At 35.9% G+C, this 15,704-nt stretch overlaps 1 protein-coding gene across 2 annotated transcripts in view; it reads left to right on the top strand.

Annotated features, from left to right (window-relative positions):
- Window positions 1–15,704, top strand: part of LOC109700887 (importin-11-like) — a 66,450-nt gene that overhangs the window by 15,364 nt on the left and 35,382 nt on the right. For both annotated transcript variants that reach the window (XM_074077423.1, XM_074077424.1), the window contains exons 4-5: window positions 6,646–6,718; window positions 8,466–8,669. In XM_074077423.1, the coding sequence (XP_073933524.1) occupies window positions 6,646–6,718; window positions 8,466–8,669 (277 nt within the window). The remainder of the gene's footprint in view (window positions 1–6,645; window positions 6,719–8,465; window positions 8,670–15,704) is intronic.

Genomic DNA, 15,704 nt, shown 5'->3' with positions numbered 1-15,704 from the left:
ATAAAATGTGCATAACATTTAAGGTGGAATGTTAACTATTGACACACAGTAAACATGAATTTTTTTCCACCCAGTGGCTTGTTTCTTTAATATGTACAAATTCTTTTCATGGTACAGATTTCTGTTTTGATAGATAATCATTGTATTTTTTTAAATGGAATTATGAATACTGGCAAACCTGACTTTGGCATAGAAGAAACTTGAATTTCAAGTATGAAATTATAGGAGAAAGAAGCATTAGTTTAGGGAGTTTTGATGATAGCAGGGAGCTCTTCAAGTTGGAAAGTACAGCAGAGTCGAAAGGGTCAGAGAAATCATTTCTCATGGGAAAACAAATCCCTTCATTGTAGCTTACCTCCTAAATGTTTATCTTAATCTTGCTTTCTCATTGCTTTATTATCCTTAAGTAAGTCACTGTCAAGATTAGAAGAAAAAGAACTTTTTATTAAAGTACAATATAAGCTGGCCTTTGTTGTACACACCTGCTTGGGAGGTGGAGGCAGACAACTTCCAGGCTAATTCTGGCAAAATTAGCTAAATTCTATCTCAAAAGCAAAATACAAAAGGGGCTGGGGACATGGCTCAAGTAGTAGAGCATTTGTTTAGCATGTATGAGGCCATGGACTCAAGCCCCAGTACCACCAAAATAAAAAAAAACCCAAAACAAAACTATAATATATGACATAATTAAAAGACACACAAATGGAGAGTATAGTTCAAATGGTTATAATGTGAGTGTACCCAGGTATCTGCCACTTGGAACTAGATAGAATGCTACTAGTACTCCAGTAACTGTTGTACACATATATACATTTTATTGTCCTTTATATCGGATGTATATTCAACTGTAGAACATGCTGTCAATTAGTTTTCCCAACTGTTTGTACCAGTTTGCACTCCCACCAGCAGCCTATGAGTGTTGCCATTTGCTGTACATTTTCATCAATACTTGATCAGGTCTGTCTTTTATCTTAGTCATTCTGGTGGCCTTTTTAATTTTAGTTTACATTTGCCTGATGAAGAACTAAGCGTACTTTTTCATGTACTTATTAGTAATTTGGATATCCTTTTTAATGAAGGGCCTGTCTTTTGCACGTTAAAAATTGGTTTATTATTTTTTGAATTGTGACATTTTATATACACTTTAGATGGGGCCTTTTGTTGAGTATACATATTGAAAAAAATCTTCCACTTTGTCACTTGCCTTTTTGTTTTCTTGATGGTATCTTTTGATGACATCTTAATTTTGAATTTAAGTTTTTTACTCTCAAAAAGAGGGAGAAGTGAGCAAGCACCCAGGGTGGAACTCACTATGTAGCACAGGCTAACCTTGAACTTGCAACCCTTCTACCTCAGCCTCCTGAGTGCTGGAATTATAGTCATATGCCACCATGCCTAGTTATAATTAATCTTATGATTAGTTCTTTTGGGACCTATTTATGAAATCTTTCAATCAAAAGTCATAAAAATATTTCCTATGTCTTCTGCTAGAAGCTTTGCTTTGCTTTTCTCATTTAGCTGTGTGATGTTTGGAATTGATTTTTGTGTAAGGTACATATATGAAGTAGGGGTAGCACCACCATGTTTTTCTTCCCCATTGCAGACATTGCATTACAATGGTACCCTTGTTATACATTAGGTACTGGTGTTTGTTTTGGTTTTTCTTTTTTTAATTTTGAGACAGTTTCTCATGATGTAGCTCAGTCTAACCCCAAACTTGTGATCCTCCTGCCTCAGCCTCTTTCATGCTGAGAACACAGGCTTGCCCCACCGTATCCAACTACATTAAGCACTTTATATGTGTGGATCTGATTTGTATTCTCAATTTTGCCTATTGGCCTTCTTGTCTATCTTTGTTGTAGTTACTGCTTTTTATAAGATTTATACTTCCTACTTTTTGGGTTACTTTTTTCTGGCTTCTTCATGGGAACTTAGATAATTGATTTTTTCACATTTTCTTATAAAAGTTGAATTTGCTTAATCTTAAAAATCTAAAGTATAAAATGCTCTGAAACCTCAAATTTTTTGTATGCCAACATGTCGCCACAGTGGAAAATTCCACATCTGACCTCATGTGCAGGTTTCAGTTAATATACAAGTACACTAAAAATACTGTATAAAATTACCTTCAGGTTTTGTGTGTAAGGTGTATATGAAATGTAAAATAATTTCCTGTTAGATTTGAGTTCCATCCCTAAGTGATCTCACTATTTATATGGAAACATTCCAAAAATCAAAAAAAAATCTTATATCTGCAGATACTTCAAAATCTGAAAAAACCTTGAAACCTGAAACACTTTTCATCTGAAGGATTTTGGGTATGAGATACTCACTCAACTTGTGTGTGTGTGTATATATGTATATATGCATATATATGTGTAGAGAATTCAGGCTTTTCTTATAACATGTTTGGTTACAGAAGTCTGAAGTATGTTCCTTATCATCATTCAGTTAATGATTTTTTATTTTTTGGTGCTGGATTGAACATAGATCAGGCATTCTACCATTGAGCTATAGCCTCAGCACCTAGTTAAGAATATTTTAAAATTTTTTCTGTGATTTGTTCTTAGATCTATAGCTTAATTAGAAGTATTTTGCTTAATTTCTATTTATGTGGAGCTTTTTAGTTTAGTTTTTTTTTTAACTAATTTCATTCTTTAAATGTGTTGTCTTGTTTTGGAAAATGTTTTCTGTGTACTTGAAAAGAATGTACGTATGCAGTTGGTATTTTATATATGCCAGTTAGCTCAAATTTTTGAATTGTGCTATTTGCGTTGTCCGTGTCTTTGTTAATTTTTGTGCTTTTTCCATCAATAACGGAATGTAATCCCTACATATGATTATGTACTTGCCTGCTCTTCTTTTCCTTCATATTTCATTCTCTGTATATTGAAACTGTCTTAGGTTCATATAAATTCAGGGTTGTTATGTTTCTGTTGAGTTGACCTTGTCATAATTACGAAATTTCCTCTTTATCTCTAGTACTAAGCTTTGACTTAAAAGTGTAGTTTGTCTGATATTGACAGAGCCACACCATGCATTTTATGGTTAGTATTCTCATACCTTCTGCATTTTCTTTCAATGTTTCTTGTTGTGTTTTTCTTATAAACAAATGGTTGGAAATTTTATCCAATTTGATAGATGTTTTTTATTTTAGAATTACATCTAATACATTTAATGTAATTAGTGACATAGAGGGGTTAAATCTACCACTCATGTTTTTTTGTTTGTCTCTGATCTTTATTTCTTTTTTTCTTGCTTTATATTATTAAAGGAATTTTTTTTATCATTCACTCTTCCTAAAAACTTATCACTTTACTTTTACTACTGAAGTGATTTTCCTAAGGACTATAATGTGCATTCCTTTGACTTATTAGAGATAGCTGTGTATCAGACAATGGAGGAATCTCATAATATTTAATCTCCATTTAAGCCTTTTTGTCTTTAATATTCTTGTTGAGTACTTTAATCCTATATGTATTTTAAACTCCACAAAATGTCATTTTTATCAACAATATTCAAGGGGCTAGAAGTGTGTATCAAGGCAAAGCCCTGAGTTCAAACCTCAGTTCTACCACTTAAAAAAATGGAAAAACAGTATTCATTTAAATTTACCTTTTTAATGTTCTTCATTCCTTTCAGTGTTACTGTGCTTTCCTTCCATCTGGGTCCATTTATCTTCTACCTAAAGAACTACCTTTAGTTTTGTTTACTTTTTAGACTGGGCCTCTATGTTTTCTGGGTTGGTGTGAAACTTGCTGTCCTCCTGCCTCTGCTTTCTGGTTAGTACTTCTTAAATACACATTTGCTATCAGTGGACTCTTAAGCAGAAGTGCTTTATTTTTTCTCATTACGTTTCAATCTGGGTATTTTCTATTGACCTGTCTTCTAGTTCATTATATTTATTGCATTCATTGTGTTTATTACTTCTAGAATTTCTCTTTGATATTAAAAAAAATAAATTCCAGTTATCTGGTGAAAGTCCCCCATCTTTTACATGTATTTCCTTGATATATTCATAATTTTTTTTTTTTTTGGTGGGACTAGGGTTTGAACTCAGGGCTCTGTACTTCCAAAGCACAAACTTTACTGCTTGAACCATGCCTCCAAGTTCATTTTGCTTTAGTTATTTTGGAGATGGGGTCTTTCCAATTATTGGCCCAGGCTGGCCTTGAACTGTGATCCTCCTGATTTCAGCCTACCAGGTAGCTAGGATTACAGGTGTGCCACCGGCCCCCACTTTATTCATAATTACTCAAAACTGTTTTAAATATAATTTTGATAATTACACTGTATTCTTGTTTTTGCTTTTATTTTCCCCCCTTTTTTTGGTATACCTGGAAGTTTTTAATTTTTTTTTTTTTGGTGGTACTGGGGTTTGAACTCAGGGCCTTATGTTATATGCCTGGAAGTTTTGACTGAATGCAGAATAAGAATTGGAGAGGCTTTGAATTCTGTTATCTTTCTCCAGAGAGATTTTGGGTAAGCAAAAGACTTTGACCTGAACCTTGATACAGTTAAGGTTGACCTTTTTCTGGTTTATTGTCAATCCCAGGTTATAGCCTTCCTGGGGTTTCAGTTGCAAGCCTTGAATGTTTACTGAGAACTTCAGTTTTTGTCTCTTCAGTACTGTGAGACCTGTTGAAATCTCTGCTTAGCTCTTTAGTCCCTTAGCTGCTTTCAGCTTGATTTCCTATGGTAGGGGAAATGTATTAATTAGTTCATCACAGTCCTTTCTTAAAAGACCCAGGACTCCTAAAGTCACATTTCCTAAGTTTTTTTTTTTAAATATGATTATATTAATTTCCTTAGGCTGGCATAGTAAATTACCACAAAGTGGGTGGCTTAATACCACATATATGTATTTTCTCACAGTTATGTGACTAGAAGTCACTCTGAAGGCTCTAGGGAAGGGTTATCTTGCTGCATCATTCTAATTTCTGCCTTCTTAGTCACATGGCCTTCTTTCCTGAGTCTTCTTTCTTTTTTTTATTTTATTTTATTTTATTTTTCATATGTGCATACAAGGCTTGGTAACCTGAGTCTTCTTTCACTCACTGTGTCTAAAATTTCCTCTTATAAGAATGTCAAGCTGGGTGTAAGGGGACACACCTATAATTCCAGCACTCAGGAGGTAGAGGCAGGAGGATTGAGAGTTTTAGGCTAGTTTGAGACCTATCTCAAAACAAACAAATAAAAGGCTTAGCAGTATTGGAATAGGACTTATCCTAATCCAGTATTGACCTCATCTTAATGTGATTACATCTGCAAAGGCTATGGTATTTCCAAATATGGTCACATAAGTACCTGCTGTTAGAACATGACCATTTCATTTTGTGGGACACAATTCACCTCACAATAGCTGCCTTATTATTTATTTATTTTATTTTTTCCAGTATTGGAGGTTGAACTCAGAACTTTGCCCTTGCTTGGAAGGTGCTCTACTACTTGAGTTACTTTCCAAGCTCCCCTCACCCCCTTTTAATTTTTAAAATTGACTATATTTATAGCTGATCTTATTGGAATGATTTGTTTCATACCATCTATGCCATCATAGCCATAATGGATAATCTTAAAACGAACACCTCAAAATTTAATTGAAAATAAATAATACATTCATGCAGTTCAAAATTCAGAATGTATAAGATCATATACAGTGACTGTTCTCTCTCTACGTCCTTTAGCTTTTTAGTTTCCTTCCTTATATATGGTGAAATTTATTAGTACTGTGTTTATCCTTTCCAGAAATGTAAAACATAAGGGGTTTTTTTTGTAATAATTTTAATTTTTTTATTATTCATATGCGCATACAGTGCTTCAGTCATTTCTTCCCCCTGCCCTGACCCCCTCCCTTACCACCCACTCCGCCCCCTCCCTCTCCCCCCCACCCCCTCAATACCTGGCAGAAACTATTTTGCCCTTATCTCTAATTTTGTTGAAGAGAGAGTATAAGCAATAATAGGAAGGAACAAGGGTTTTTGCTAGTTGAGATAAGGATAGCTATACAGGGAATTGACTCACATTAATTTCCTGTGCATGTGTGTTACCTTCTAAGTTAATTCTTCTTGAACTAACCTTTTCTCTAGTTCCTGGTCCCCTTCTCCTATTGGCCTCAGTTGGTTTAAATTATCTGCTTTAGTTTCTCTGTGTTGAGGGCAACAAATGCTATCTAATTTTTTAGGTGTCTTACCTATTCTCATACCTCCCTGTGTGCACTCGCTTTTATCTTGAAATACAAGGTTTTTAACTAGTTGACGTCTACCAAGTCTTCCATCCCAAATATTGTGTGATTCTGAATCTCTCCCCATAAAGTTACCTCACTCAGATTTTATAAAGGAAGCCAGTAGAAGGCAAACGGTAGCTTAATTTTTTGTAGGTAACTGTACAAAATAAAAGTGAACATCAAACTATTGGTATTAATTACTCTGGATTTGTCTTATTTTCTGTTGCTTATTGTGCTATGCTTATTTGTGAAGGAGCTATGCTTCTCACTTGCTCAATTGCCAGTATTCAGTTAACGGAAGTGATTTACTCACCAGAACCAATCAGGCTCACATGTTTAAAGGCTTTTCATTGTTTAAATTTATACTAATGCTGGTATGTGCTCACTATTAGGTATAACATAATAAGTTTATCTTTTTGTAGTGCTCTCTCAGAGGAGGAAAAATGTACATTGCGTGCAGGGCTCATCACTAACTTCAATGAACCAGTAAATCAGGTTTGTGACAAAATGCTACTTTTTCTCTTTTTGAATTTTGCTGCTTTTCCAAATAAACTGTGTTTCATGGCATTAAAAATAAAATCTTACACTGGAGGTGTGGCTTAAGAGGTAGAGTGCTTTTCTAGCAAGTACAAGGCCATGAGTTCAAACCCCAATACTGCAAACATTACATTTGTAATGATTATCTATAGCTCTGCTGGTCTTTAAATTTGGAGATCCAGTTACAGGTTTAAGAATTTTGGTTAGATTTGGCTATTCATGACTTAAAATCCAGGAGTCATTTTACAATATTTTTCTATACTTTGTAACTTTCTCAGTTTTTGAACTAGTATTTCAAGGACATCTTTAAATAATTATAGCCTTATTTCATAGAAATTAATTTTATTTAAGGAGGAAAAAGAACACAGAATTTATTACATGCTTGAAGCATGGGAGTATTAAACTTCCAAATTTATTTTTAGTGATTTAGTGTATATAACCCTCTCCTCCTTGAAAACCCAGGATGGCTTCAGGTTTTTGTCTGCTTCCTGCGTCCATTACACTTTTAATTTCCACTATTCTGTGACAAATAGATCATAGATCATGTGGTTTTATTTTTTCTTTTCCTTATTGTGAAGTTTCCTTCTCAGAATGAATTAAGTTTTGCTTATAGGCTTAAAACTTCTTAAATATTTACAAGATGATACTATTTATTATACTTGATTTAAAAATATGAGTATTAAAGCACACTGTGTTTGACAGTATTCCTGATGTAGTTTTATCTTGATCCTTTTAAATGAGTTCAGCTCTCTGATTTGTAATTCCTTGACAAAGATAAAGGAGACTGGAGTTGGTCTCAGTAGGGCAGGAGGTGGTTTAGAGAGGGCTTTGGGTGGTTTAGAGATAAATCACTGCATATGTGTTCTGTCAGCTAGTATTTCAGAAATACCGATCTATAAAAATATCATACTTTATATAACTACTATTTGGTGATCATTTTTACTCTTAGAGCAGTGGTTCTTTTTTTTTCTTGGCGGTACTGGGGTTTGAATTTGAATTCAGGGCTCGTGTTTGCTGTGTAGGTTCTTTACCACTTGAGCCACATCCTCATCCCCTGGGTAGTGGTTCCTATACTTGGAAGCTGTAGAATCTCTTCGCAGTACTAAAGTTAAAGAGCTCATAAGGCGTATTTGTGATATTTACTGTATTAAAAGTTAAAACTGAGAATGTAAAGGTGTCAATTAATTTAAAAATATTTAAACCATATGTAAGAGCATTTTTAAAAAATGAGCAATAGCATTTTCCAAAACAATAAAAATTTAGTGAGAACCGTGACATTGTTTTACATTTTTGCCTACATGTATGTCTGGATATTTAAAAGAAGACATAGATTCTCATATTTGCTTCATTTTACTCTACTCTTGCAATAATTCTTTTTTTTTTGGTAGTTCTAGGTTTTGAAGTCAGGGCCTCATGCTTGCTAGGTCACTACACCAGCCCTTTTGTGGTAATTCTTTTGGTGGAAGTTGTATAAAGAAAACTTAGCTTTACATTGACATGTAATTGGAAAAGGGACATTATAGACTCCTAAAAGGGTTCTAGGAGTCCATTGGCCAGTGTCTTAAGTAGTTAAGTGTAATTTTAATCAATTTTTGCCAAATGTATACTTAGCTAAACAGGTAATTTTGAAAGTAGGAATGCATTTCTTGTCCATTGCCTTGATTTCATATGTTTATTTCTGATGATTAATTTTTTTTTTCTGTAGATTGCAACTCAGATTGCAGTACTGATTGCAAAAGTCGCTCGGTTGGATTGTCCTAGACAATGGCCTGAACTGATTCCCACTCTTATAGAGTCTGTTAAAGTCCAAGATGATCTTCGACAGCACAGAGCATTACTTACCTTCTATCATGTTACCAAGACACTGGCATCTAAACAACTGGCTGCTGATAGAAAACTGTTTCATGATGTAAGTTCTTCACATAGTTAAACTCGATTGTGAAAATTGTGCTATTTACATGAAAATGAATAAGCTTTATTGCTCTGTTAATATTTTGTTGAAGTATTATGAAGACTTTGTAATTTTAAACTACAGTAATATGAAAGGTCATGTTGTTAAGTGAAGACGATTTATAGGGAACAGTGAAAGTACAGAGGTTGTTTTGAGACTATTGAAATTATTCAGATGATATAATAAATTTCTTAAATGAAGAAGTGGTAATTAGGTAGGCATTAAATTAAAATTTAGAAAGTAGAATTGATGTCTGGGTAATTTGATGGATGTGAAGCAGAGGTACTGCTAGATTTGTTGCAATGCCTTTCTTTCCTTCATTCACTTGTTTTGGTGTTTTTGTATTAGACTACTTTTGACTTTTCAAAATTGTGATTTTCATATTGCTTATGTTAACATTTGGACTGTATCAGGTAATATTGATGTATCTCAAAATATTATAGTGTTCTCGCTTATATTTGGTAACTGTAGAACAATTAAAGGTATATATAATTTGAATTCTTGTTAAGGGGTTATATGATAGGGCTCAAGAAACTATTTAAGTACATACATTCTCAACCATGCCTGTTCTCCAGAAAAGATAGGGTATCAGAGTTTTTGTAGGAACTTTTTTGTCTCTTTTCCTTTTCCCAGTGTCCTATATTTATTGCTCATGTTTTTCCCGAGTGAACAAGCTTTTCTCTGGGAGGGTTTATTTTGCTCTAAATTTAGCATATATTAAACAGCCTTTTGTAGGCTCTCTTCTGACTTCTCCTTGTCTTTCTACTTTACCTTTCATGGTCAGAGTTGCTTCATTCTTAAAGAGATAGTCTAGTTATATGTGGAAAGGAATCAGTGAAGAGTATGTAGCATGTAAAAGAGTAAGCAAAGAGAGAGTTCTAGGAGAATAGAATTCTAGAGATTACTTTTCCTAATTTTGTTCTTTCCATAATGCTTTTTTTCTGCCACAGAGAGCGGGTCAACTTTTTGTTCGTGAGGACTTTATTTTGTTCTGGGTTCACAGTGTAGTGCCTCTTTTTTGAGAATGATTTAGGGAAAGGGGAAGAGCAGTGTAGAAGATTGGACTGTCTGGTTTCCTATGTTAAAAACATTAGTGTTTGACAGTTGCAGTGATATGTGTGTACTGTTTAAAACTGAAGTGGGAGGATCATCTGATCACAAGAACTTGTCTCTAAATAAATAGAGAAGTTTATTTTTCAATATGTCAAGCACAGATTAAAAGGTTTCTGAGCCACACTGTTAGGATCCTCACTTTGAAGTTATAGTGCAGGAATCTTGGGTTTTGGCCTTTTTAAAAGCTTTCTAGGTAATTCTTTTGTTTTCATTCATTCATTCATTTTTGAGACAGGGTCTTACCATGTAGCTCAGGCTGGTCTCAAACTCGAGATCCTCCTGCCTTAGCTTCCCAAGTGCTGGGATTACAGGTGTGTACCTCCATCCTAAGCTTTCCAGGTAATTCTTATATGCACCATTGCTTAAGCCAGGATCACATTTCATTGTCTTTATTCTTAACTCAGTGGATTTAAATAGCCAGTGTTATGTTCATCGAGGATGTTGTGTACAAGAGAATTTCTTTTTGATAGTCATAAGGTTACTTTTCAGTTCCTTGTCACTTGCTTAATTTCTAGCCAGGACTAATGAAGTGGACATTTGATCTACTCACGTCTTTCTCTGAATTTCTTTTATTTTTTTTCCTCACCTTTATCCCAACTTCAAACACTTCTACCTCGTGAAGTGTTTTATGTTGGCAAGATTCCCAAATTTAGTCATCCAGAAGATTGTGGGTTACAGTTAGCTCTTTACTATAATGTCTGAATTCTTATTTTGGCTTTTTTAAGATGTACTCTCCTAATATGTGTTGCTTTGGTTTTCTGATACAGTTTATAGTTTGACAAACTACAAATTGTGGGTCAGGGTCCTGTTGCGGGATATTCAAGCAGGAAGACAGGACACCAAGGCTTTTCAGGAAGCAATATTTATTAGCATTCCAGCAGTGGCTCAGAGGACTCATCCAAAGGCTGAGCCCCTTATATACATTCTAGGCAGGTTACAGAAGCATGAAACAGAGTTTATATTGTTATATACAATTCTGTTGGCTACTTCATCCTCAGTGCCATATAACCCTTTTCATGTTCAGCTTCTTTAAGTTTCCTGCCATGCTGCCCCTCTTCCGTACTACATTATTCCCTGCTTTGGTGCTCAGACCCACCTAGGGTCAAAGAGCATCATCTTGACTTAGGGTTTTGTATTTCCATAGCATTATTACGGGGGGGGGGGCTGTTTTTCTCTATATAGTGGCCTCCATAATGGTCCTGATGAACTGCAATACCAAGGAAACCAGGCAGGGTAACACTGAAAGCATTGCCCCATCAGGGTTTTGAGTCTGCCTGTACGGGTATATGTGCTATCTTTCCAATATTGTGGCAATTTCCTTTACTGTTTGACCATTGTCATCTATGTGGAGGCAAAAGTCTGATTGATTGAACTTGCCACTTATTACCCCTTTCACAGCTAAAAGATAATCCAAGGCCTGGTGATTTCAATATATAGCAGCTCGCATTTGGGTCTGTTGCTTGGCTAGGGCAGAGGCAGTCTGGTTAGTAATAATTTTTATGACTGCCTGTAACCTACTGATTCTGTTCAGCATATAGATGGGAGTCGGGTAACTCCAGCTCCCATCCTGTGCCCAGGTGGCGGGTCCATAGGTCTTGATAATCCTGTGGGAAGGCCATTCATCTTTTCCCCATCTCTTTTGGCTCCTCACCTCAAGGTTCCTTTTTCTAGGCTCCAGAGTTTCAAAAGGGGAACCCCCGGCTGTTCCCCTTGGAGTTGGGCGAGAGATAAAAACCCAGACTGGATAATTCCTATAGTATAGCTTCCTTTCCAAGTTCTAGGGAGTTTGGTATAAGCGCGCTTCCCACATATCCAGAATAACCCATCCAGTGCTCTCCACCACCTGGGTTAGTATTGGTGAGGTTATTCCAATATTTGCCAATCTTAGTGATGCCTTGGGATGGGTTTGCCTTGCCGGTTGTAGAACAATTTAAGAGGCTGTCATTGGGTGGAGAATCATGACATTGGGGACTGTTTTCCAATGGGGGCAATGTCTAATAGCATTTAGGCTCATCAGGTCACCAGGATAGATTAGTCCCATTCCAAGAGAGTACCGTTTTACGAGGGGTCTCCCCCACCCACTTTTCATATTCTGGCCTTGTTCTTTTGCTTCATTCTTCCTCAGTTACCTCTGATGTGAGAATCCAGGTCTCAGGTCAGTTCTTTCTTGTCTAGTTATTTATTGATTACACAGAGTTGGTAAGCATTTAAACTGGTCCCTTTTCAAGCCATTTCTCACTCATGAAGGTGCCTCCCCACACCCAGCAGTTTGAGACATTTAGTTCTTTGGCAATCTTTTCTGCCAGGTCTACAAAAAGATATTTTCCTATTGTTGGGAGGTCTAATCCTCTGCCTGATTCGCTTCTGATTTTATTATGCAGTGGTCCAGTGCCTTAATTGGTAGTCAGCCCTGGTCTGGGTGAGCGTACCTCTGATGCTCAGTGTGCTGTCTCTCTAACAACTTGTTCCTGAACTAGGTCCTGGACTCCCCTACCATCAGAACTTCCCCAATGTCCCAAATAAGTCCAGCAGACCTACTCTTCTCACTTTCCATTACAAATGTAGCCTGGATTGTTTCCCTTATTCTGGGACTTCCAGTATTGCTTATTGGCAACCTTGCAAACCAGGGGAGTATACAAGCTAATGTAACATCTGACATGTTGGTGACTGTATGATACAAAGTATGGCTGTGTGAATGTCCCAGCAAAGGCTCTCTTACTACATTCAGTACATGGGGGAAACCTTGCAAGGGCTAACCCAAAAGATAAGAGTCCAAGTGTGTAGAGGAGAGCAGGGGTGCATCCCATGTTTGAGCTTCCACCATATGTAGACTGTTCAGCTTCCAGAGTGACTAAAGAAGGACTATTGTCCCATTGTTTGTGGTCCCCTGTTGTTTCCTGGAAAGCAGGGTCCTTCCAAGGAAGGGTGCAGGCATTCCGGAGGGTGGGGATGCACTCCCACTTGGGAGAGACTGGATTTACTCGGCTGTGGTGGATTCAGGGAGCAATTTCTGCTACTTTAGCTGTAGTGAGGATAGACAAAATAACAACAAAAGGGTCCCTTCAATGGGGTTTTAATGGTTGGACATTTTATTCTTTTACCCAGACAGTATCCCCTTTTTTTTTTTTTTTTTTGACTGCGTAGAATTTCCATGGCAACAACATATTTCTTGTACATATATCCAAGAAAAATACATTGCTTAAAAAAAGTTAAAAACACCGTCTTTTTAAGTATCAAAGAAATGTCTAGAGCCAGTAAAAATAATCATTTTGTCTCTATTTAAGTAGAAGACCCTGTCTAAAAAATACAAGTTTGCTCCTAGAAAGGCTTTAATGGCAGATAGCCACACACATAAGAACCATTTCCTCAATCCTCTTGGCTTTGGTTATTTTTGAGAGGCCTGGCATGAGTGACTCCATTTGAACTTTGATGGCATTCCCCCCTTGTCTCCAAACTGTCTCTGAGCAGTCTTCTCTGAAGATCTTTCTCCCATTCAAATACTAACCAGGCCTGACCCTGCTTAACTTCTGAGACCAGATGAGATTGTGTGTATTCAGGGTGGTATGAAGCTCTTTCTTGATTTGTTACTTTTTCCTCATGAGGATTTGTTCTTTCCTGGATTTTTGTTCCTTTGTTTGGTTTTGGTCCCATGTCGAGGGTGGGGGTGGGGAGTAAAGAGCAGATCAGTTGGGAATCAGTGCCAACTAGATCCTTTTGGCCAAATTTAAGCGACAAAGAGGCTTTGAAGGAGTGGTTCTTAGGCAGTGGGCTCCTAGACAAAGGCAATACATAACAAAATTCAACAAAAGCAGACATCCAAAAAGCTAACTTGGTTGACACATACGTACTTATTAGAGTCGTTTTCCATGGTCTTGATTGTAAATGCCCCAGAAGGTCAGAACTATAATGACAAAAACTTAAAAGAACGATGGTTAAAATTTTGATGGACAATTTAGCAACTAACAGAACAGTGTATCAGTACCATTAACATTTTGTTATTGTGGTTATCTAAATTTTGTATTTTAGAAGGCTTGATATACTTGAAAACATCAATATATTTAATATACAGGAACTAGCAACAGCATCACAGCTCTCTAGAGGTTATATAAACATAATAGTTTAGTTGTTGCTCTTGAAGTAAAACCTTAGATTTTCTCATCATTTGGGGCGGGGTGGGAGAACAGTGTCAGTGACCCCAAACAGCCCAGTCACATATACATATAGGGTACCAACCATATTAGAATTACCCAAGACAGTAGTTGTTTAACCATAATTATGAGGTCATATAGAAAATTTTATATAAACCAACTTTTAAATGAACTTTTACTTAGTTGTATCTCAGTTACCTTAGTAGTCAAATCCCTGACAAAAATCACCAGAGAACACAGGTAAGTATTTATGAGGAAAGTGTGGAGTTAGGAAACCTAATGGTGAAGAATCATGGCTCAGATGTTGATAAGGGATCATATTCCAGGTTGTTGACATTAACAGATGGCTCATGACATACAGCAGAATTGCGCCAACCTGTAGTCAGTGGAGAAACCTAAAATGACAAGCCTAATCTGGACATCCCAGGCCAAAAATTCCCTCCATCCAACGTGGAATGAGTAGGATGGACATCTCTACTCTGTTGACTCCAATAAAAACTCGAGTCTTAACCTCCAGTGTAGTGCTCCTTTTTGAGTTTTTTTTTTTTTTTTCTTTATCTTATCTGGAGGGTGCACCTTAGCTTAGTTTTTGTTTTTTTACTTTGCTTTACATAAGTAAATCTGTCTCAACCCTCATCAGTGCAGGAGCACTGTTGGTGTTCAGCTGTCTCTTGCCTCTCTGTGTTTTAATAAACTCTTGTTGTCTTGATAAATTTTTGCATTAACCTGTAGCACCAAAAATTCCTGTCAGTTATCTTGACAAAACAAAACCCTTTTTTTAAAGACTTTTTTTTGTAAATGTTGTCAAGAACCATATAATATTTTTAAGACAGACTTGTTATGACCATAGAGAATTAAGTTTTAGTTTAACATTAGTACATTAAATTTTGACCTTATAAAGCATTTAATGTAACTCTTAGCTTTTAGTCAACTTAATCACTTACATAAGCATTTATAAGCTCCATCTTTTTTATGACAAGTTACCCTGTACCTTTATGACAACTCATTCTGTATCCCCTGGGGGAGTTGTCTTTATCCTTTTTTTTTTTAATTTAAAAGGGTTTTTTTAACGTTTTATTTTTAAAAAACATATCCTTAATACCTTTTATATATTTTTTTGTTACTTGTTGAAAATAGCTCATAAAACTTTTTAACTTAGAGCCTTATATTTGCATGAAAAAACCAGAAAGAAGCAACCTTAAAGCTATTTTTTTTATATAAAAACAATGTATAGAAAGCCATTTTTTATATAAAAACAATGTATAGACCGAAGTATTATTTACAACAGAATGAAATAAGCTAAGGTCATTGTTTTAACTACCCAAATTTTAAGATTCCTGCTGCAGGCTGTGGTCTCCTTTTCTTTTCTTTTTTCCTTCTCCTCTGGTCTGAGCCAGCGTGTCAACCTCTGAATGCCTGCATCCTAGTGAGACCTGATTGAAATAATTTGAAAACTAGTTTTCTTAAAAGTAACAGTAGAAGGGAGTAAAAGTAACAGTTTTTACATTAACTGTATAATAAGAACCATCCTCAAGATGTTTACATAATCATATGTAAAAAGCTTAAGCAGTTTATAACAGACATCTTTAACATAAGCACCCTGGTTTTTGTTACCTTGAATATCACATTAACCTTATAACAGCAGTTTAAGAACCATTTTGAAGATGTTTACACACACACACACACACACACACACAATTAGAGTGCACACTCAAAAAACCCTTTTTAAATC

This window comes from Castor canadensis, chromosome 6, assembly GCF_047511655.1.
Source record: "Castor canadensis chromosome 6, mCasCan1.hap1v2, whole genome shotgun sequence".
Taxonomy (NCBI): Eukaryota; Metazoa; Chordata; class Mammalia; order Rodentia; family Castoridae; genus Castor; species Castor canadensis.
Note: the sequence above shows the minus strand (reverse complement) of the source record. Positions and strands in the feature narration are given on the sequence as shown.